General features: G+C 38.2%; 1 protein-coding gene across 5 annotated transcripts in view; it reads right to left on the bottom strand.

Moving 5' to 3' along the window:
- Sh (Potassium voltage-gated channel protein Shaker) overlaps positions 1–24,179 on the bottom strand; it is a 206,676-nt gene that overhangs the window by 147,850 nt on the left and 34,647 nt on the right. For all 5 annotated transcript variants that reach the window (XM_089474131.1, XM_089474132.1, XM_089474130.1 and 2 more), the window contains one exon: positions 16,045–17,565. In XM_089474131.1, the coding sequence (XP_089330257.1) occupies positions 16,045–16,190 (146 nt within the window). In that variant the 5' untranslated portion in view covers positions 16,191–17,565. The remainder of the gene's footprint in view (positions 1–16,044; positions 17,566–24,179) is intronic.

Raw genomic sequence — 24,179 nt, 5'->3', positions numbered from 1 at the left:
TCGATGTATTTACTTATCACACTTGCACAAACAATTTCCGCTCAGCGATTGCACTTCTCATCAGCAACTTGAAACTGAGTATGCATAATGAAATACGATATTATAGCAGATTGGCTAGGTGCGAAATGTTTATTTGTGACAAGAGTCAAGCAAACAGCAGACAGAAATCACAGCTTAGCAAAGGCAAACAAATGTCTCAGTCGACACAATCAATAAACGGAATAATACAAACAACAGCTCTGATAACCTGGCCAATAAAGCACAAATACAAAGTATACATAATAAAGTCGAGTATTTATTAGATGCAATTTTAAGCTGACTAAGATGATGACGGAGCCCATCATACGAAATCTATATAGTGGAAAAGACTATCTTTGCTAATATGTATATCTATCTATACGTGCTAAGAGCTGTTATTCTATGAGCCCAAAGTGTCTGACGAAAGAGACAGAGATATACAGCTGGCAGCAAACAAACTCAAAAGTTTACACCAATGGAGCTTACTTGGCAATATTTCCACAACAACAACAACAACATATATGTCTATATTCCTTTGGATCTATATACACAATGCAAGGCAAATTGAGCAATGAGCTTCAAGCTCAATTTCCCATATATGTTTTAATAATAGTCGAGCAATTTCATTGTTTGCCTTTTTATACACTAAACCCATTGTGTATGGAGTTTAGGGGTATACCGTTTTTGTATAAGCGTATGTAACAGGCAGAGGAAGACATTAAAAATATAAATCTATTTTCAGCAGGGTGACCAGCTTGATCTCGATAGGAGAGACTTGAGAGATAAAATGTTGTACCTTAGACTGTACGAGTATGACATTTATTATTTCGATTACTCATTCCATTTGCAATATCATCGATAACAATCGATTACTTGACTCAGTTTTAAAGCGTTGCTAGAATAACACAAACCTAAGACTTAAAATTCACAGTGATGAATAAATGTTTCCTTCTTCGAGTACTTTAGCTTTCCCCAAATTTAAAATTAATGTATTTTAAATGGTAAAAAGAAATGTGCATTGGCAAAGACACACATCAGGATGTCATTATCATGCTCTAAAAATTTGATTAAAAAAGTTCAACAACAACAAAATTTGTTCAACAACTCAATTTTCCATAATAAAGCACATACATAAGCGCAGCCCAAGCCACGCCGATTTTTCAGTGTGTGTGACTGTGTGTGCTTATGTGGATGCGTGGCTGTATATGTGTGCATGTGTTGTTTGCGTTGGGCGTATAAAAGAAGCATTAAATGATTGGACTACAAGCTGTTCGCAACGAGCAAGGTATCACCTGGTCGGACACACCCGACTAGGGCACTCTTATGGTAAAATTGTTGAACTTATATGCATATTATCCAACTATCCAGAAATATATACTTGTAGTACTTGTTTCATTTTCAACATTGACCTTTGACAAACAAAAATGCGAATTTCAGCTGAATAAAATTCAATACAGAGAACGCGTTCGAACGTTGAGTATTATGAGCGCAAGAAGTTCTGTTGATTTTAAGAAATTTAGCATATCAAACACAGTCAGCTCATTCAAGGAGAAGAAGATTTAACTGACGATGGACGAACTACAAAAATTGAGCACAAAATGGAATTCGTCTACTGAAATATATGTATATATATTTATGTATATAGCATAGTCTTATTGCTTATAAATATTTCGTGCAACTGTGAAATTAATAGCAAATTCTGCTCTCTATGTTAACAAGGTCGTACCATCGCAATAGTATTAGTGAAGCTAAAGACTTGTCCAAAGTTGATGTTAAAATATTTGCTAAGGGAGTTTGCATCCTCTCATTGCTCTAGTTTATACTCTAATTCTCACTCCGTGAGTGGGAATCGAAGAAAGTGCAGAGCGTGAATCTCTGACGTTGCTGAGTGAGAATAAGATGGCCAGTTAGGCAATTCAGATACGGAAGCTCGACCACGTGACTGGATATTATTATTATATAGGTACATTGCAAGAACACTTCATGAAAGACGGAGATCAAATTTAAAAAATTGAATGAAAGTAGACCAAAGTAACATAAAATATTTTCTATGTATGCGCATCCTTAGTTAGGTGCTCTCCCAATCCAAGTCTCTTTTCCTCTCATGCTCTCACACTCCATTATAATTTAGATTATTTGATCACACCTAGAGCACAACGAGTAGAAACTCGGTGTTTCATTCTCAGACAGTTGATCTGCTAGGGGCACGTTTACTCTTTTTTACAACACTGGAATACTAGCCTAATACTATGTTGCAGTTATTGCCCATTGAAATAGGAAAATCATGGTACAATGTTTTGAAATAATGTTCTACTTTATTCTACTTTAATTTACTAATTTACAGCTCTTCGAGCTATTCTCATATTGAATTATATTATATTCGGATTTATTAATTCATTTTTTTATTCTCATTCGTATATGCAAATAGTCTTACTAATTTTTGAGTGGACATTGTCTTTTCTTATTGCTAATTTAGCTTGAAAAAAAAAAATGTAAACGGGACCAAATTGTGTTGCGAAAAATACCATAATAGGTTTATACTCTACTATATTATGAACACTATAATTCAGTCTATTTAGTCTTCAGTATAGTATATATACTGTGTCAATAAAATAATCTCTCACATACATACGTAGCACAGTTTTGTCCCCTCTAGCAATAGCCCCAAATTATTGATTTTTAAAATCGAGTTTAGCTCTTGCTGCAACATGAACGAGGCCCGGGCGCTGCACTTGTGCTGGTGCTGCAGCTGATTGATTGCTGCACTTGCAAAATAAATACAGATTTCTTTGTTCAGCTGAACACTTTGGCTGCAAACTGCCGTTGGCAACATTTCGCTAACTACATTTACCTATTCGAGCTGAATGCTCGGGGACTAGTCTCGGCTCATTTGCAATTAGTTGCAATAATGTTTACATTTGCCTCGTCTGCTTCATCAATTATGTGTGCCTGGCAGTTCGACTGCCCAGCAACAAGTACCTGGAGCAGACTGACTGACGTGAATGACTGATTGATATGCTGATTGAGGGACTGACTGACTGATAGACTGATAGACTGGCTGTCAGTGCTTGGCATCGAGCGTATTTCATGTCCTGACAGCCGCCCTCAACGGGCAGCCAGCTGTCACCTACACTCAGCTCCTGCTCCTGCTCCTGCTCCGGCTCCTGCTCTGGTATGCCTTTTACCAGCTCCTGCTCACCCACGGCGTGGCAGCTCTCATTGATTGCTTTGTGCTTTTGTGCCCAGCCAAAGAGTTGATTTTGTATCAAGCCACCGCCCACTCGCACAGACCCGCACCGCCCCGCCCCACCCACATTGGCCACATTTCAATTCCGTTTCACATTTGGGCTCATGTGCGTGTGCGCCGCACATCATACATATTTGGAGGCAGACACAGGCTCCTCCGCTTGTGCTGCATGCCTGACAATTTGCATTTCTCGTTTTCTTGCTGCAGATGCAGCTGCAGCAATTGCAGCAAGACCGCCCTGCCTCTCACTCGCCTCTCGCCCCGCGTCCCGCGTCCCGTGTCTCGCTCCTCTGGCCCAGCTGTATTTGCGTTTGTAATTGCGTGAGCAATTGCCAAATGCTTTCCTCACTGGATTTTCACATGCTTTTCGTATTTTCAGCTGCCTTCAGTCCCTGTTGTGTCTCCCCTTTAATCAACGGGACAAGCAGCTGACGGAATTGATTAAAAGTTTATCGCATTAGCAATTTGATGCCAGCTGCAAATGCAGCTCTGGACAAAATTTGTCAAATAACTCGAAATCGTTTCGTACTCAGCGTGCATACACAATCATCAATATCGAATTGTTTCCTTTGATGAGTTTTCGAATTTTTGCATTTACAATGGGATTAAGGCAATGGAGAAGCCTTTGAATTGGATTCCAACTATTTGCCCTTGTGCTATCTGCTTAAGTGTCTATAAAACTTGCAGTGAACTAGATAATGCCTGCTGAGTGAGCCACTCAGAATGCCAGAGCAGAATTTCCGACTTGCTGATTATGTGAAACTATGCAAAAATTGCCAAATATCAAGTTAAAGCAAGTGGAAACGAATTTCGTACAAGACAAAAACTGTTTGAAATATATAAATTATTGTTACGAATTGTATTTTTAAGCGTTGTACATATTATCTTCATTTGATTTTTTGATATTTTTCTTATATATCACATCATTAATTTTAAATGATTTACTTCATGATAGACGCTTTAATAGCATCTCGAATGTTGAGCTCAGTAAAGTGCAATCCTTCCCTGGAGCATAGGTATTAAGGGGTTAACTGAGTTGAGAAATTAAATATTTTTATATAGCTATCGAAAAGAAGCTCACTTTTATATATAGCTATATCAGAATCGTAGTCAAATATCAGAAACGTATAGTTATGGGCTATATAAATTGAATATATCATTCGTATTTCCAGCCGATATTTCAATCAGTTTATTAGTGATTCCCAAACACATGGCGCATGTTATCGATAACTTTAATAGTTTTTGATAAACCTTTAAAATAGTAATATATTCAATCTTAATATAGAACATTGGAATCTTAACCACTATTAGATGACTGATTGATTGATATTTAGAATTTCGCCCTCACAATTTCAGCATCTACCCCCACAAGTTACTTTAAGCACTAGGCATGTTATCAATAATTTAAATAGCTATTACAATAGAGCTATCGAAAACAGTCTCACTCTTGACTGATCTAGCTCTATCTACTGCAACTGCAGCTCAGCAACTTTTCCTGTTCACTTGACGTAGTTTTGCTTATCTCCTTCACCCTCTCTTCTTCAACCACACACACACACACACACGAACACTGTAGTACTTGCAACATTAGCCCCATTTATGCTAGCACAATTTGAATCATTTATCATTATGAATTTTTCATTGTTAGCTTTCATTAAATCGTTCTTTTTCAATCCGTGGCTAATTGGGCACCAACAGACGCTCACTCTGGCTTTATTAAATTACCATTGGCAGTGTCAACATTTGTTCCCCTCCCTGTCTCCCTCTCTCTCTTTCTCTTTTGGCGAGTGCGTGTGGTTGTGTATGTATTTTGATTTATGCAGTTTTAAATATATCCGTACAACTTGGCAAAACGCCAGCAAAAACAGCTTGACTTGCCGTGTCTCTTCCTCGCTCGCTCGCTATCTGAGCGACATTCACATCATTTTTCAAATACATATTTTTCTCTTTCAAGTTTTTGGAAACAGTGGACTAGGCACTTGGCGCAGCTGTTGTCGGACAACCATTTGTAAGGATAATGCGCCGTTGTCAAATTGCCAAGAGCCTGAAGCTTATAGAGTCGTGGCGGGGACTCGGGCTGGGGCTGGGGTTGGGGCCATGTGGCGTGTGTTTGGTGCGGATGTGGAAACAGCTGTTTAGCGCTTAAGCGTGTTTTGGCATTCGCTCTCACTTTGCACAGCTGGCAGCTGATCAAGCCACGACCCCAACACCCGATCCAGCCCCACTTCACCCGAGCCCTAACCCTGACCCTGAATGGCCACCTTCGCCTTGCCTCTGGCCTCTATTAACAGCTCCAATTGCAGCGCGTGTGTGAGTGTGAGTGTGGCAGGAGTTTTAATCAAAATGCAAAATATAATTGCAATTCTTATGCGTGTGTGTGGGTGTGTGTGTGGGTGCGCAGCTCACTGGAGCATGAAAAGCAATACAATTCCCGACTCGATTTCTATCTATCATCCCCAGCCGACAGCCGACAGCAATTACAATTGAAACAACAACCATTTGGTGTGACAATAATCAGGGCACAAATATGCAGAAGCCGCCGAAGCGTTAAATTATTTTTTTGCTAGTCAGCCTAAAGTGGGCGTCTAGAGCTATTTGAGCCTGTGGGCGTGCCACACTCACACACAACGCACCACACACATCTGTCATTAAGGACAATGTCATTTTCATGGAGCTGAGCGTTTAAAATTTGAGCCCCAGATGACAGCATCAATGGCATTCCCGATGGGATTTGAGTTAAGGTAGCATAAACTGTCTGAGCGCAACATTCAGTTTGATTGATAGATTCACTTAATATTGAGTGTATAATACGGCTGAGTAATATGTGGAAAAATATCATAAATTTCATTTTCAATAAAATATAAACATGATAATTTTTTTTTTTTTTGTGTTTATGGCCTGAACGCATTAAAAAATTAATGTCATGAACCATGATAGAAAGGCTCTGTGAATATGTAAGTCAAAGGCAGCAAGAGGCGTGGCAGTATATACATATATATTAATGATCAGTTCGACGATTTTTGGCGACCCCACAAAGAACTAATTTGCCGTATGCTTACGATAACTCATAAAATTTCATTGTTATCGATAGGAAATCGATCATTTAATTTATATCTCTAATCGAATTCTACAAAAACTGGAAGATTATCATTATGCTATACAACATTATTTTATTTAAAATGTAGGTAAGCAAAGTTTGATGAAATATATATAATATGATATGATATTTCGTTTATGAAAAGATGAGATGATTAAAGGAGCGATAATTATTTTCGATAATCATATCTTGGCATCAAGGCAAGTATTTTATTATTAGTATTACTAAAGGTATTATTACCTTCTATAGAAAAAAAAGGGGGAAGAATGAGAAGTGAGAAAAAAGTATGGCGGGAGCCATCTATAGAAATTAATAATACCTTTAGTAATACTAATAATAAAATATTTGCCTTGATGCTCACATATCTGAAACGCCTTAGCTCCCGCCATACTTTTTTCTCACTTTTCATTTTTCTCCCTTTCTCTCCCACTCCACACCATAGGCTATACATATTCCTCTCTAGCCCCCCACCTCTCTCTCTCGCTCACTCTCTCTCTGTCTCTCTCTATATATCTCTATCTCTCTCTCTCTCTCTCTCTCTCTCTCTCTCTCTCTCTGACTCTCTCTATCTCTCTCTCTTTCCCACACTCGTGTGGCATGCACTTTAATGGCTCAATATTCTCGGCAAGCGTTTCCCCATTTTGTGTTTTTGTGCTGGCTGCATCTAAGCATCCTTTTTGGAGAGCCTCATCTCAATTGCCGAGCACATTGTCGTCAACGTTCACATGGTGCCGCATTGTGTGGCAGACAATGGTTCACGTAGCCGCTGCCGCTGCTGCTGATGCTGATGCTGTTGCTGTTGCTGTTGCTGCTGCGTGCCACAAACAAAAGCTTCAGGCGCACAATGCACAGCAGCAACAACAGCAACAACATCAAGAGAAACAACAGCAACAGCAATGCTTGTCATGCCTGAAAATAAACACACTCACACCCACTCACACACATTCGCACACCCACACACGCCCATACATTCCCAATCAACACACGGCCAAGTGCAGCCCAACTCAACTCAAAGGAATGTGGTAGCGCTCTGAGGTATTTACAAGCAAGGGGGCGTGGCAGTTGCTGCAGCATTGTAGTTTTAAATGCGTTAATTGAGTGCTGCCAATTTTTCTTGCTTTTGTTATTGTTGTTGCTGCTGTTGTTGTTTCTGTTGCCTCTCTGCTCTCAGGCAGTTTTCTTTGGCCATCCCTCGAGACCCACGTCAAGTCTTTAGCCGCTGCCTTTGTCGCCTTTTTATGGCTGCGCCAATTGAAATGTCAGCCAAAATTGTTGGCCAAGTTGTTGAATTGAAATACCCCGGCATGTGCGCGGTATTTCAAGTGGGGCATATGCAAATCGCTCAGCTCCACTGGAACCTTTGGTCCCCGGCATGAAAGGCGTTAATGTTACATAATTTCAAATATTACTGTAAATTCACTCTTGGCTTGTCCTAAATTAACTTTCGCTTTTCGCAATTATCATATGAGGGGTTCTACGAGGTCTGTTAACTGTTTGGCTTGGACGTGCTTTGGTCCATTTTCAATACATGCCTCTTCTGTAAAAGGAATCCATTTCCAATTTTACTCCAAAAAAACATTTATGATGCCGCAGCTATACTCTACACCTGGCGCGCTGTGTCCTTTTCTTGTACTTGAAATTTGAAGAGGCATACTGAAAGCATAATTGGGTTGAGATAGAGAGCTCCGAAGAAAAATTATCAAGATAAAAAACCTTGACAAAAGTCTATATCAGATGGGAATTACTTTAAAGTGAAAAATAGTAGATATAACTGCGGAAGTAAGTAATTGGTTGTTTCTATCTTTTGCGTATTTCAAGTTATGCTTAAAATATGAAGTTTAATTATCGATTTTTATCGATAGTAAAGAGAAGAGAAAACAACTTTTACTAAGTTTGTTATATAAGAGTTCAGATGCAATATTTCAAGGACAGATAGGAGGATACCGATATAGATGCATCGCATCTTAATTAAATTTTCAATCGATCTATTAATCAACCAAGCACTTAAACGGATTTATTTACAGTTATGTATGTCGATATATGCTCATAGATCGAAAACAGTCTGAACTTATTCACACGAGCTCAACGAGCAGCTGTAGGGTATCTGGCCGTCGTGCTTAGCCCACTTTCGTGCTGTCTTTTTCAATCGCTTCGCATTGACACTTTGCGTTTTATGACCATCATTAAAATGCCAAATGACCAGCTGACAGGCAGACAGATAGCCTGACAGAGTGGCGCACACACACACACATGCATGGCCTCCCTGTTGCTGGCAGCCGCTCCCCCCGCCTCACACCACCCAGGGCAACCCCTGAGCCTGCAGTTCGACTGTTCGCTTTAGTGCACTCCAGTGGACGCCCCTTGGCGCGTGTTATGGCCATTGAGGCCGCTTATGCGCTCATTAATTTCGCTTGAGCGAAGTTCAATGGAACTGTCTCACACTTGCCCCACACCGCACATCCCACACCCCACTAATGCCCCGCCCACACGGGCTCGTCCACTTTGTGAGGCTTGCGAATTTTAACTGGCAAATGAAAAATGATTTTAGCGACCCTAACAAATGTGTGGCCCGAACGATTCGCTAACTTGCCAAGTTGTAACAGACGCGGCGTCGCGTGTTGCGCCACGGATAAGCGGCAGTTAGCAGCAGGAGCAGGAGCAGGAGCAGGAGAAGGAGCAGGAGTGGGCAACGTCAGACGCGGCATTTGCCTAACAAATGACCCGCAATTAGACAACTAAAATGCTTAGCAACAGCTCAGCGAAAAGCGAATATAAATGGAACTGCCCCAACGCTGACCAAGGCACGAATCATCATTTACCACAGCTGAGCTCAGCCCAGCCAGACCAGAGCAGCCCACCTTTCTGCTCCTTTCTTACCTATGTCTGCAACATTATAATACCACACAGATATGTATATATATATATCTAGTGCTAGATATCTCAGTATCAGCAGCCCTCAGTTCCGTTCTCATTGCTTCCCGTTGCGTGCGAGGCGAGCTTAATGTCTGCATTTCGCTTCAACTCTTAACTTTGTTGCATAAATTCCAGCGATTTGCATTTAAGTTGTGCAAAACTTATTTATGACGAGCTCCCATTGATTTCTTATGCAAATTTATCTGTAACAGCAAGCTAAAAGCAATTGCATTGGTTTTCCATCAAAATTTCTTTCTCAAATGCTTAAATTTTAAATCTTCTTTGCTTTTGATGCCCTTTTTGAGTCTCTTTTCAAGCAGGGAAAGAATCTCAGTTCGCCCAGACTCTGTGAGTATCCAAATACCAAATACTTCAATCCTTCAAATTCCTTAAATATATTGTATAAGGAAATGATTTCCCATTGAAAGTGGGTTCAGGGTATATAAAAGAAGAAGGGTATAAGAGATACCCCGAGTCCCATGCAGAGCTTAAAGACCGAAATAAAATAATCGATTAGTAATGATAATATGATAGGCAGATAGATATGGGACAAGTTATCGATACGACAATGATAAACTCGTATTGCGTATGGTACTCAAGCATATACATGTAAAGTCGCTAGGCTTATGGATTCAAAGATTGAAATGATCGAGCAAATGGACTGACGGATGAGCTATATTTTATCAATCGAGCTCGTCATCTTCCTCCTGAATATATATATATATGTTCTTTATAGAGTCTGCCACTCTGTCTCCTACTTGTTACATACAATTTCACAGAACCATTTCACCCTGAAGTTTGAGCTAATTTAATTGATATATTTTCAATTATAAGTCTCTAATTTAGTCATAGATAAGTGATTAATTCTATATTCAAATTTGCATGCATTCAAATAGCTTTTCAAATCGGAGTAGACTATCATGAACAAGAAATCGCTTCACTCCATCGGCTTTCCTAAAATAAAACTTACTTTATGACCAATAATCATTCCATAGTCAACAGAAAGTTTTTGGAATGCTTATTGAATAGCTACATATGTTATATAATAAATCATATAGAGATTTATATATACAGTTATACACATATAGCATTTAATATAGAGTGTTTTAGCTATCCCTCCGCATTTAAATCTAAGAAATAAGTTTAAGTGTGAAATAAAAAGATCCATTTTGCCAATGAAGAATACATAATAATTAGATGTTGCACACATGTTGACAGCAGCAGCAACAGCAACACTAGCAGCAGCAACAACAACAAGCATTTGTAACTAGAGCAGCAACAACACAATTTGTTGAGAGTAAAGTGTTAAATGGGCCGAGATTTTCTGGTAGACTAAGTTAGTTCGTTTAGTATGATGTATAAAGTAAATGCCGCTTCACATCAACAATCTGTGCGTGAGAGAGAGAAGGGGAGAGAGGAAGAGAGAGAGAGAGACATTGACAAGAGCCGCAGCTGCCTTGCTTCAACTAATGATTCGGCACAAAAGCTGCGAACATTTCAATTTCAATGCAAAATAGTTGACTGACTGTCGGCTCTCCAACACACACGCACACACACACATGTGTCCCTCTGTGTGCATGCGTGTGTGTATGTGTGTATGCTTGACATTCTATGACCAAAGTATCTTGTTGCGTTGGTGTTAAGTATTACAACTACGTCTATTCCTTCTGTCTGCCACCGTTGGGCGTACTGCGCGACCCTTTGCATAAATAAAGCCTTTCACACACCCAGCCACACACACACACACACACACACACATACACGCACTCATGGGGACGCATACAACTACATTTGAGAGGCTTATAAAATATTCATATGCACATACCAGTCCAATGCTTTTGAAGCTATCAACACACCAACACACACACCTACACACACACACACCCACAAACACTCGAGCGAAGGCAACGCTCAAACAAATGGAACAAGTTTTTCGTGCACAATTCAACAAATTCCAAGTTTAGCTACAAAACATGCCACACGTGGCCAATGAAGGATTCTAACGAAACTTATGCAAATTTCACAAATGTTCAACTGTTGCATACAACATAATAACAACACACACACACACACACACACACATTCGCAACATTCACGCTGAAATTTTCGTTGCCTACTTCGAGGCGCACATTTCAATTGCTTGCCCCATGCTTGATCTCGCACGGCTCGGCTCAAGTCGCCGGCTTGAGGCATGCTTCAAGTGCTCCGCATGACGGTCCACATTGCATTCCCATGCCCTTTCCCATGCCCATTTCCATTCCCATTCTTATTCCCATTCCCATTCCCATTCTCATTCTCATTCTCTTTTCAGAGATGACACACAGCCTGACCCGAGCGGGCTAAGAGCCCTTTTTATGTCAGCCTTTGCTGACCTTCGTCGTGCTTATGCATAAATGTGCGCTTTGTTGTTGTTGCTGTTGTTGCTGGTGTCGGCTTCTGTTGGCCTCCTTAGCATGTTTGCTTATGTGTAAGCGGCGTGGGCAGCAGCAAATTATGGCCAAAGTGATAAATGTATTGCAACATTTTGCATTTTGCCTTCTCACGAAAGTTTCCAGAGATGCAATTTGAGATGTAAATATAATATATATACCTATATATGTATATGTATTATGCATGGCCACTACAACTTATTGTTTGCGTTGCTCTGCCAAGAATCATCTGGGACTCCATCAACATTATTTGCTGCCCAACAATAATTTTCTGTTTGAGTTTGTGCACTTTATGAGTGATTAGTGTGGATGTATATTTCTCTACTGCCTAACAATAATAATACATTATTAATGAGCTAACATTAGCTCACTTAATATGCTCCAGGGACCTTTCACTGCCTTCTGCATAAGTACTTCCATCAACATTTGATTCCAATTTACTTTAGGCAGTTACTGAACTGAATTTTTCAATCAAGTGAAGAGCGCTGCCTCTTTTAATTTGAAGATCTAATCACATTTAAAGCATACTTATACTTACGTTAAGTACACCACTTTCACCTTTGCTGCCGCCATGCATACATAAGTACGAATGTCTGCTTCTGCAACTTTTCTTTTCATCTTACCTACTTTCCTTTTTTTGCTATCACTTCATTTGAAATCATGTTGCCGCAGAGCTCAATTGAAGCTGAGGCAACTGCAAACTGGCGGAAAGTATAGAGCCGGGACTCATATCATTTAGCTAAACTCAATCTGAGAGTCGCCTTCCCAGCGCCGTGAAGCTCTAGTAACGAGAGTTTCCCATTCTGAGCGAGTCGAATCAAGTGGTTGCCCTAGCAGCAGTTGCCCAAGGGTAGCTTAAAACACTCACAAATGTAGGAAAAGCAGGAAAATATATATGTAAACATAAACATAAGCGAAATTCTCATTTTCCATTTGCTTTCAAGTACTTTTCATTAGCCACATTAATGCGCCTGGTCTACAGTTGATAGCCGGAGGCACAGTTGATTGAAATAGCTGGTAATGAAACAGTCATTGAGAATGATATACGCCTAAATAGAGCTATAAAGATTCCGATTGTTGGTTTCGCGATTTCTATGTTGAAAGCAAATGTTAACGAAACAGACGTAAAAATATTGACGCTATTCAGTTTAAATGATGTAATTTGTATTTCGGTTTTGTGGATACCATACGTTGAAACAAATGGAAATGAAACACATTTAAATATGCGATATAGGCAATTGCAATATGATTTTGATAATAAAATTGAATTGAATTTTGATTGAAATAGCTGGAATTTTTTTCAATCTATTTCAACAATGAAACAACTGAGAATGAAACACGCTGAAGTACTAACAGATTAAGCGACTTATGCACTATAGGCGATGGAATTAGCTGGGAGTGAGACCAAGATTAGTATTTATAAATTACATTGAAACGATTGGAATTGAAACATATCTCGGTATTTGTATGGTTCATAATGTATGCAAATGAAACATTATTAGAGTTATGTGGCTAAGCCCATTTCGAATTCGAATTTACAGTGACTTAAAACTACTGGTAATGAAACACGCTGAAGCATGAAGATGATAGAGATTAAAGACGCGGAAAGTCTTCAAAGTCTCTGTTTAATCTTTAAAATCCAGTCGGCCAGTTGGAGAAATCCAATGAAAACGATATCGAAAATCAAAATGCAAATAGGACAAATCATTCAGGAATGCGACAAACAATATTGACTTTCCAAGGAAAACAAGACGGGCTTTAAATTTTAAAAGGCTGCATTGTATGCTCATGGCGATGCTATAGAAATATTGTGATTAACTGTGTACTACAACGAAACGAAGCAGAGCTGAACGTACAGATACCCTACATATTTGGGACCAATCAGCTATCAAACTGTAATCGCTCTGTTTGCATAGCTACACCCTGAAGCAGATATGTAACTATATACGAGATCACACCGCACTATGGTGTATATCTAGTTGCCAATAGCTTAAGCTCTGAAAGGGTATATACAACATATAGATATCACACTACTCCTACTACTATGTATATAGATGCAGTTCCCATTAGCAAGGGTATGCAATAGTCGTCTGGCCTTTTCCACCTGTTTGCGTTAAATATTGAGCACAATAAGCGAACGCAGAGCAGCGCACGGTGCGCCATTTGCCCAGCGTCAATATGGTGGTGCGGGCGTGGGCTGGGCGTGGCATAATGGCAGCATGTTGCTGCATGCAACATGGAAATGGAAATGGATTGCAGCAGCGAGCAGCATGTACGTAAATCCATTTATGCTTCAGCGCATTTATAGCCAATTTTAAAAGCCCACAGAGCCGCAGCGCCGCTGCTGTGGTGCACTGGTGCTGCTGTGGTGCTGCTGTGGTGCAGCCAGGTGGCCGGACAGTTGCGTTGATTTGTGTCTGCGAGAGAGTGCGGCGCAGTTACAATTCAATGTACTGCACCATGTAGACCCATTGCTTTTCATTAACAATAAGCAGAAGAGACAGAGTGAGACAGAGAGAGAGAGAGAAGGAGAGTGAGCCAGAATCAGAGCCAGAGTCAGAGTGAGTGCGACAGATTTGGCCATTTAATTGCGCAATTGCCGCATGTTTTACGACTACTCACTCGAAGCCCCCACACATTCGTATGCATATTCACGCACCAAGACACAATGTTGCATGCCTCCGCTCACAGCAAGCAGAGTGTCGAGTGCGTGCCTGCACGTAAAAAGTTTGCTTGCCCATGGACGTCCAGCTATGCGAAATGTTGCTTATCAGCGCAAGCTGGGAGGAGGTGCCAGGAGGAGCGGTTGGAGCAGGAGGAGGGGTCGGGAGATGCCTCTTACATGGCAGCTTAGACACTTTTGCCTTCAGTCAGCATTTTTTCAGCTCTTTATGATTTGCTTTTTTCACTCGGCTCGAAAACGCAATTTAAATTTTCGAAATTGTTTTCCTCTCTTCCTAAAGAAACGCAGCTAGCCCGAAGTGGATAGTTAGACTTTGTTCGTAGTACAGAAATGGCTTATATACATGACAGCTGACTGCAGCTAATTTCAATAACATTATCTTGATTTAAGGCTGAACCCTACAGCCCATATAAGACAGTCAGCTCAATGATCTGCAAGGATTTTTACAGTAACTCACATACCGAATGTTGGGGATGTAATTTTATAGCTGCAATTTATATAGTTTTACTTTAATTTTCACACGTAGATACAGCCAGCATATCTTTTTGATTTCAGGTTTTCAACACGATTGTATATGTATATGTTAAATATCATATATCTCTCAAAGCTTAAGAAACAGTTTTCCTGATATACAAGATATATTTTCCCAATTTCACGCGCCTCTTGACCGCATATCAGGGACACCTTAAAACCATTCAGACAAGGGTCGGATTGTCATGTAGATAGAATGCGCAATAGGAAAATGAACAACAAAAGAACAGAATCACAACACTGTTCCATGAAAAACTCATACTCATTTAGTATTCTCATATGAAAATTGGATTAGCTAGTTTGCGTATTTAGCAGCACAGAAATATGTAGCTCTTCAGATTTTTAATAACATATTAATGATCATTAGATCACAAATTGTTCTGCCGAACAACTGGACATTTTGGGTATACTTTGAATGGAGTCAGATTGATTGAATAAAATTAATATTCATGATATAATTAATGCATTTCCCGAAAGCAAGTGTAGAAAACGACGTGTTTAAAATGCAGTTAGTGATATTATTACATTGTGACCAAAAATGTTGTATGCAAAATATACGTTTGTATTTCGGTCGAGTAAAAGAAGTTGCCTAGGGCCCGTTAAGGGTCAATCCTCATATATAAGTTAACACAATCGACCAGCAAAACATAAATGTTCAGATTGATCACGCGCCGTCAGCATGAATGTAGCCGTTCCCAGCGGATATTGCACAACAGCAGCAGTGGCTCCAACGCGCAACAATGTTGTTGCCCGAAGTAATGCGATGCCTCGCGTAAATATGCAATGTCAGCATAATCAGGGTTTAGGGCTAGCTTTGGATATAAGAATTTATGTCACTGTACTTTAGTTGATTTTTGATAATAAAGAACGTCGGTCGTCGCCACGGGATTATTGAAGTCTACTCATTTTGTGCAACACCGCACACTAACATCTAACACTTACAGCAAAAAAGCTTAATTTATACATATATTCAAAGTTTAAGTTCAAGACTTTGCACAAAACCAATATACCCATTGCACTTGCGTGAGCGAGCATTAAAATTGCATAAACAAATTTGGGATGCAATTCGCAATGGCGCAACGATGCACGAAACTATCGATAACAATTAATTCTAAGCTGTACTCACTGATTCAAGTTGCGCTCGTTGGAGCCGCTCTGGCTTTGCACATTGTCCGTGTGTCGGCGCTCCTTGTGCACGATGCCCATCAGCTTCATCCATGGATTGTTCTGGGAGCCATGGCCTCCCATGCCGCCACTCTGCCACATCGTCATCTTGGCGTTTGGTGCGTGGTATGGGCTGTGACAGCTTTAGCTCAAAACGAATGGCGGTTTAACCGGGCCTTAGAAACCTGACGAACGCGACGATAATTGCATAGATTCAAGGATGTTTTGTTGTTGGCTTTATTTTTGAATTTATTATTATTTTTGTTTGCTTTTGGTTTTAACTTTTCTATTACAAATTTTCAATTATGTTGTGCTAGTGTTTTTTGCTCTCAGACAGACTCGAAAATTGAAGGGAGAAGCGTTGCTGCTGTGGTTGCTGACAGCAGCAGCATTAAAATTTCTGTTGCATACCCTTAGGAGGCGCTCATAATTTTATGGCCCGCAACAATTTGATATCTTGGATGGAATTTAGCTCAGAGTTTATTGTGGTTCAGTTTGCTATTGTGTTGTTCCTTGGCTTATTTAATTGTTGTTGCTTGTTGGTGTTTTTGTTGTTGTTGTTGTGGGCGGCTGGCGTTGCGTTCTGCGTTCTTGGCTTATAATTTGCTGAATTTTCTAATTTGCCTAACTGGAATTTTGCCTTTCTTGGTTCATTTAAATATATATATATATACTATATATATACATGTGTTTCTATAGCTCTTCAAGTTTTGCGGTTTTTGGTCATTTAGCTTTTATTTTTTATGGTTTGTTTTATTTATTTATTTATTTATTTTTTTTGCTATTTTTTGGCTCGATTTATGCTTTGTGGCTGCTTCGGTTTCGTTTTGTTGTTTTAAAGCTTTCGTAAATTTTGCATTTTTAATTAAAAATTTATTATTTATTTAATAATTATATTTTGTTGTTGTTTTGTCACATAATGTCTAAAATTAAGAATCACAATGGCGTAAATTGGGTTTATTAATTTTTTTTATTTAATTTATTATTTCGTAGCTTTAATGTTAAATTTACTATTTCAATTTGTAACTAGTATTAATTTAATAATTCTCGTCTTGTTAACCATTTAATGCTAATTATTGTTAAACGTTTTGTATTCTTGCTTTGCTATTTGTTGCTGTTCGCCTAGTCAAACGTAATTTAGTTAATTATATTAATTTTGTATCGCTTATTAGTTGTTAATTCATTAATTATTATTGCCTTGCTGTATATAATCTTGTATATTTCTTTGTTATTTTAGGATTTATTTGTTTTTTTATTTTTACTACGTTTCTAGCTAAATTGCGGCTGGCCTTGATTTCTCTTTTGTTTTTGTTTTCTTTTACTTATTTTGTTTTCTTTTTGGCTGTTACTTATGATCTTCTCCGAGTATTTAGTAAAAAAAACTTGAATAAATTTCCACATTTATTTTTTACTCATTGCTCAGTTTTCTAATCATTGCATTGGATTGACGATATGAATTTGATATCCGGCATATAGACAGCGGCTGCAAAATAAATAATATAGCACATAAATTAATAACAATTATAGGTAACCGTATAGGTATATATAAGTATATTATAGGTTAACTTATTATAATAAATTTTTTATTTAGTTTTTTTTTATTTATTTATTTTACAATTATTATGTAAACTTCTTCGGTTATATGTAGATAAGTATAAGAAAAAGTATGTAGCAATACTGAAGAAATTATTGAATATTATTAATTCATATATAAATTAAGACTTTCGACAATCTAAGGAGGCTGGAGAGTCTAGTCAGACACTCAAGGGGAGAACCTAACCAGTAGAACAGATTTTGTTCAAGTCTATATTCGGACTAGAGAGAGTTTAGACCTATTGTTCCAAATTATATAAAATATATTATTTCATTGAACACAAAGTTGTTATATATTCACAAGAACCCAACACAGCGTCCCCAATCACTAGTACTCTAGTGTGGGAGCGCTTAACTTATATATGTCATATATTGTATTTTGGACTCTGGTATAGAAACTCTTTAGATTGCTCAAAATATTTTTATGTCTGTCCAAAGTAATTTATGAATTATGCGCAGCAATTATAAATATCCCTTAAAAGCCTCTTGTGTAAAAGGCTTTTTAGCTTCGATGTGATTCCCTTTCTAATTTAATCAAAACAAAATACAGTAGAAGCCGGCTATACTGACGCTCAAGGGACTATAACTATATAGGCTTGCTTATATAAGTTTGTCTGGGCACCAGTCGGTATAATCGGATACTATTATACATACAAATTCAGAAAGTTACATATAATTTATATATAGGCATACATATATATTTTTATATGTATACGTACGTACTCCTTTATCAGTTGTGTGTATGTGTGTGTGTTTTGTGTATAAGCTGTTGTCCAGCTCGACTGACAGTTTTATCAACAAAGTAATAGAATTTAAAGGAAAAGCCAGAAGCAACGCAGACAAAGCCTCGCTGAGCTGCTGAGTAGATTGTCAATCGTTGCAATGGTCAACAACAAATTATATATATACAAGGTATACATACGATATATATACAATATATATATATAGTCAGCAGCTGCGAAGATAAGTTAGGATAAGATGGATATAAAGTGAACGAACACGCTGTGTGTGTGTGTGCGTGTGCGCGTGTGAGCGTTTGCAATGCCATCAATGTCACAGAAGCTCATTTTGAGCTTTTCCCCAAAAGAAAATGTGTAATGTGTCTTTTTACTTGCGGCAGTTGGTTGCCCACAGACTTTGACTATATAATTATGAAATCGTGCCAAAAAACTGACCAGCCAACGCTTGCCAACACACCAACACTCACACACACACACACACATATGCATGGATATTAAAGTAAATTGACTGTAATTAATAATCGTTACACTTTGCAAGCAACTGCCTCAGCTACTGTGCATAGGCAAAAGAGCGAGAGAGAGAGAGAGAGGAAGAGGGAAGAGTGAACGTGCCTGCATTGACTGCCTTTGGCAAGCTGCCCGCTTAACTGGCTGGCAATGCTCCATGCTCCAAGCTCCATGCTCGAAGCCGCAACAGCATCAGCCGCCGCAACAGCCAGCGGCAACTGCACAGCCACGCGAACAGCAATTTGTCAAGAAGCTGACAACAACAACAATTTACATGAAAAAATGCTGTTCGAGGCGGCGAAGCGAAGCGCAAGTACCCTTTTTATGCAGACTGATCCAGGTGAGGGATAGACAGGCAGTCAATATATGTAGTTATCAACAACAAAAGGCGGAGACTGGAAGGAGTACTCCTTGTAGATCCTCAGCGCAATCAAGAAATCAAATACTATAGAGCAGCTTGGCATTAATAATAAATAATAGATGTGAAATCTCATTAGCCTAATACACTCCATTTAAATCAGGCTAGAAAATATTTCATGGCCACACAAAATTCTTTACCAACTAGGTATATTAAAATATTATTCACAAAAAGAAAAACAACAAACTACATATTATATTATTGTCATTTATATGTACTCATTCAATATTTTTTTTTATTTACATTTGAATATTTTTTCCGTTATTTTATAGACTGTATATAACAATACTTAAATATACAAAATAAACATTTGTTGGCCTCATTTATACGTTCATCTATGAACCTTACAAACTATGCCATCAAGCGCATGGACTCATTGTAAGTGTATGCGAAAGAAATTACATGAAAATTAAAATGAATGGGGTAGCTGGGAAACTGCAATGCTTCAACTTTAACCCGACAGAAAACCGAAATGTGTAAATTCTGAAAACTAATAGAACTAGACATATCTACATATTCATACATATGTATGTATAAATATATGTACACAAGTATGTTCACAAATATAGATGAAGTCGTATTATATGCATGAATATTTCGAAATACTTAGCATGTTTACTTTTTCAATGAGTTAACGCCTAACGGAACATTTAACTCCATTTCCCTATCCCTGTCTGTCTCTATCTTTCTCTCTCCATTCGTAAGCAATTTAATATCAGTTTAGGTCTGTTTTTATTTTTCTCCTCTTTCGTCATCTCTACGATTCTTTCATCTCTCCTTTGCTCTCATCTTCGATTTTCTCTCTCTTATTAACTTTCTTCTCATACTTTGCTAACTTTTTCATTTTCTACTATCTTACTCTCTCTCGCACTCTGCCACACTCTATCTCTCACTCTTGCACTCATTGCCTCCTTCTCCCTCTTTCTATCCCTCACACGATCATTCACTTTTTTACCCTCTCTGTCGCTCTTTAGGTTTTACCTAATCTTTACATTTCTGTCTCTCTTAGTCTGTCTCCCTCTATCTTTCTCTCTCTCTCTCTCTCTCTCTCTCTCCCTGCATTTTTGCAATCTCTCCTTTCTCTCATTTTCTCCTCTCCGTCCTCTCTTTTCCTCCGTCGCTTTTTACATGTTCTCTTCTCTCTCCCTATTCACTTTTAAACTTGCAATTTTCCCTTCCCCTCATTCCCTTTATACTGTATTCTTAAACGTTTCATAAGCTTTGCTCAGTTATGCAATCAAATCTTGGCTATTTCTGGTTACATTTTCTTTTCATTAACTATGAAAGGTGAATTACTCTTACGATTTCCATACAAATATTACATGTTTGTGCATGTGAAATAAATTGAATTGGGAGCTCGCATATGCTAGGTGCACTGCAGCGTTGATAAATACAAATTTAAATTGGCTTTCACACAGTTGCGTCAATTTGGGTTAAGCTGCATTACAAACAGAGCTCGATCCAGTTGACTTGAGTTGGAGCTGAAGTTCACGCTGCTGCGGACAGCTACAGCGTATATATATATGTATATGTATGTATGTATATATACATATATATACACTTACATTTACATTTATATATATTACATTCACGAATTGTTGACACATTGCAAAGTGCGCTGAAGCGTGCTGCATTCAGAGTGAAGGCAGATGTATCTATGACTGTAACTGCTGTCGCGCTTGTCCTTTGTCCTGCGTCCCTTTGTCCGACGTGCTTCGTCCCTCGTCCCTCGTCCTTTGTCCTTTGTCGTTTGTTCGCCTGTCGTCAGCCAGCATCGCTTCAGCTCAACGATCTGTCAACGTCAACGGTGCGTATGACAAATTTTATATTGCGCTGCCAGCACTTCAGCTGAAATGCTTCAGCTGCCCGCAAATGAAATGATAGCAAAAACGAAGCTAATTACGCATACGGCTTTATCATTATTGGGCATGCAAACAGTATTTCTTTCTTTCATCTGCTGCCCCATTCTCTCTCTCTCTCTCTCTCTCTGTCTCTTCTTATTCTCCGCCTCATATACATGTGTGCTATAAATATATATGCGTATGACTGACTGTCATATATATCACTGCGTAGCTGGCAGCTGGCACCAGCTTTGTCACAGCTTACAGCCAGGATTATGCACTGCCCGCTGCAGTCAAATATTTAACTCAGAGCCATGCATAACAGCAGCAGCAACAACAGCAGCAGCAACAACAACTATATCAGCCGCAATAAATTACATTTGAAGTGTAATATTTTGTTTTTGCTCTGTTTTTGCAGCAGCTTTTTGTGAAACTTACTTTACGCTGTAGTTTTTCAACTTTTCAACTAAATTTGATCAAAATAGCAAAGATTCTAGTACTTCTTTAATCAACAACATTTGTTAATTGTGCTGTTAAGTTACATAATTTTAATAACATAGACTCAACATTTATTAAATAATATAAGAGAAATATTTAATAAAATATATAAAATAAAAAAAAGTAATACAATTTTAGTGAAGACTATTAGAGTAATAAATCTCTTAAACCAATATTCCAGTCATTCTACTCTTCTTTATGGCTTATGTAACACAACATGCACACCCACACACATTCACACACTCGAACGCAGGCTCGCGCTCTGCTGACTGCACAGGTGACGCATCATGCATAAGAATGGATAGTCAGGCGGAAAGAACTGAATCGACTCACCTCGTCGCCCTGATCAAGAATATATACGTTATAGAGTCTGCCACGCCTGCTTCTATTCTTAATTCTCCTTACTCGTTTTATGGTATTTTTTTAGTGAAATACCAGAATACCAAAAGCTGAAAAACTGATTGCTCTGGGCTAAAACCAACTGCAGTAAAAAGAGCGCGTGCTTATGTGTGCGAGGAAAAAACGCAGAGTGATTAGAATAACAGCTTATCGCAGGGCTCGGCGTATCTTTTAGTCGAACACTCCCGATTAACCAACAGTGTTTATTTTCATTTGCTGGAAAAAAAGCTAAAAATCCTCACGATGTGCCAGAGGAAAATAAAGAGAAATAGGTTTCCAATGAAGGACCAGTAGAAATTTAAGAGAGACTGCAAGAAATAACATAGAAGCGTTAACAGTCTGTTAAAATAAAAATGTTATTTAATAAGCCAAAACATTTGTATTTAGCCAAACTTCCATATTTCCATGTTAATCTTAAGAAGTGAATGAATAGCATTAAAATAAAATATCACACTTCATACGAACATATTTTCGTTTGCATAATTATAGCGATTAACCCATTCACGCAACTCTTTCCATTTTTATCTCGTCCGTGGAAATTTAACATATTAGGTAGCGCAATCTTTGCTGCTAGCTGCAATCGCTTGACGTCACCCCAAAGCGCTGCACATTAAATTGATAAGCTGAGCTTGTGGCTCTGGATGCGGCAATTAGCCGAAAAATGTGAAATGCGAGTCTGAGAGGCGGAACTGAAGCGCTGTGACCTGCTATTTAAATTGCCAGGTAATTAGCCCTCGTTGTCACCTTACCTTTGCCTTTGCCTGTGCTTTAAGTACCCGCACCTGCCCTGCCCCTCCCACACTGCGCACAAACTTTCTGCTATCTGGGACGACACGAAAACCTGGGCGAGGTCGCAAAAAAGTTCAAATTAGGCGTAAAATAGAAAACCAAAAGCAAAGGGCCCAATCAGCGAGCACAGACTGAATTTGAGTTTGAGACATGCTGATGAATAAAAAAAATTCCTCAGCTCTATATAATGTAAATTCAAGAAAAGTTGCATGCTCAACACTTCAAATATATATATGTAAACTTTTCTGATAGAATTCCCTTTGAATAAATAATATTATATATGTATATAATATGTACAGTATATGAGTAAATTGCCAAAAGTAATTAAAATTGAAAGGCTGTTACTAAGGCAACATATCACGGAGACCTTAACAGCAATTTACCTTAAGTCTAACAGATAAATATGTATTTGTGAAAAGTAATGTAAAATTATAAGAAAATATATCATGTTTAATTTGATGAATAGAGTTGAATAGAATAAATTAGAACGTGAGTGCTGCACTCTGAGCTGGCAAACAAATACCCTCCAAATAACCAACAAGACTACTAAATATTGTTTTCAGGGACCGCAAATAAGTGTTATGCATTTTAAAAAAATTGAGGGTCAAAAGAACTCCCAAGAAGAGAGAGGAAATCACAAATAAGGATTTCTTTTATGGCGAATTCAAAAAAAGGATAAACTTTTATTTTTTATTAAAAAATTATATTTAATTATTAAAATTGATTTTTTATGATAAATATCAAAAATAATTATTACAGAACAATTTTTATATAAAAATCAAATCATAACTCTTATCTTTGATTTTTATAATAAAAATCAAAAATAAGAGTTATGATTTGATTTTTATTATAAAAATTGAAAATAAAAATTGAATTGAAATATCTCTTGAACTAAAGGAGCTAGATCATATATTTATATATATATATATATATGATCTACGCATTAATACCTTTCATTTGATTTATAAGACGTATGTAAATATGTACATGTATATGTACATATACATATATATTTAATTATATGCTTGGACGCTTGTCCAGGGCACTTGCGCTGTGCACTTATCCGTACCTATTCAGCAGGTAATGTGAGGGGGAGACAGAACAAATATAGCATAATCACTGTACATACATATGTTTATGTGTATATAGATGTATTATTGTCACCTTTTCCAAATTAATGATGGCAAGCAACATTCATAGTGAGGATCTAGCCAAAAGCGTAGGATCTAGCAAAAGCTCCTAATCGAGCAGTCTCGACTGGAGCCTTCTTACTTGTACATGATATCTCTCAAATGTCCGCGTTTATTCTGTA

This window comes from Drosophila arizonae, chromosome X (genome assembly GCF_054131065.1).
Source record: "Drosophila arizonae isolate 15081-1271.41 chromosome X, UAZ_ARI_1.0, whole genome shotgun sequence".
Taxonomy (NCBI): Eukaryota; Metazoa; Arthropoda; class Insecta; order Diptera; family Drosophilidae; genus Drosophila; species Drosophila arizonae.
This window is presented reverse-complemented; position numbering and strand designations above follow the sequence as displayed.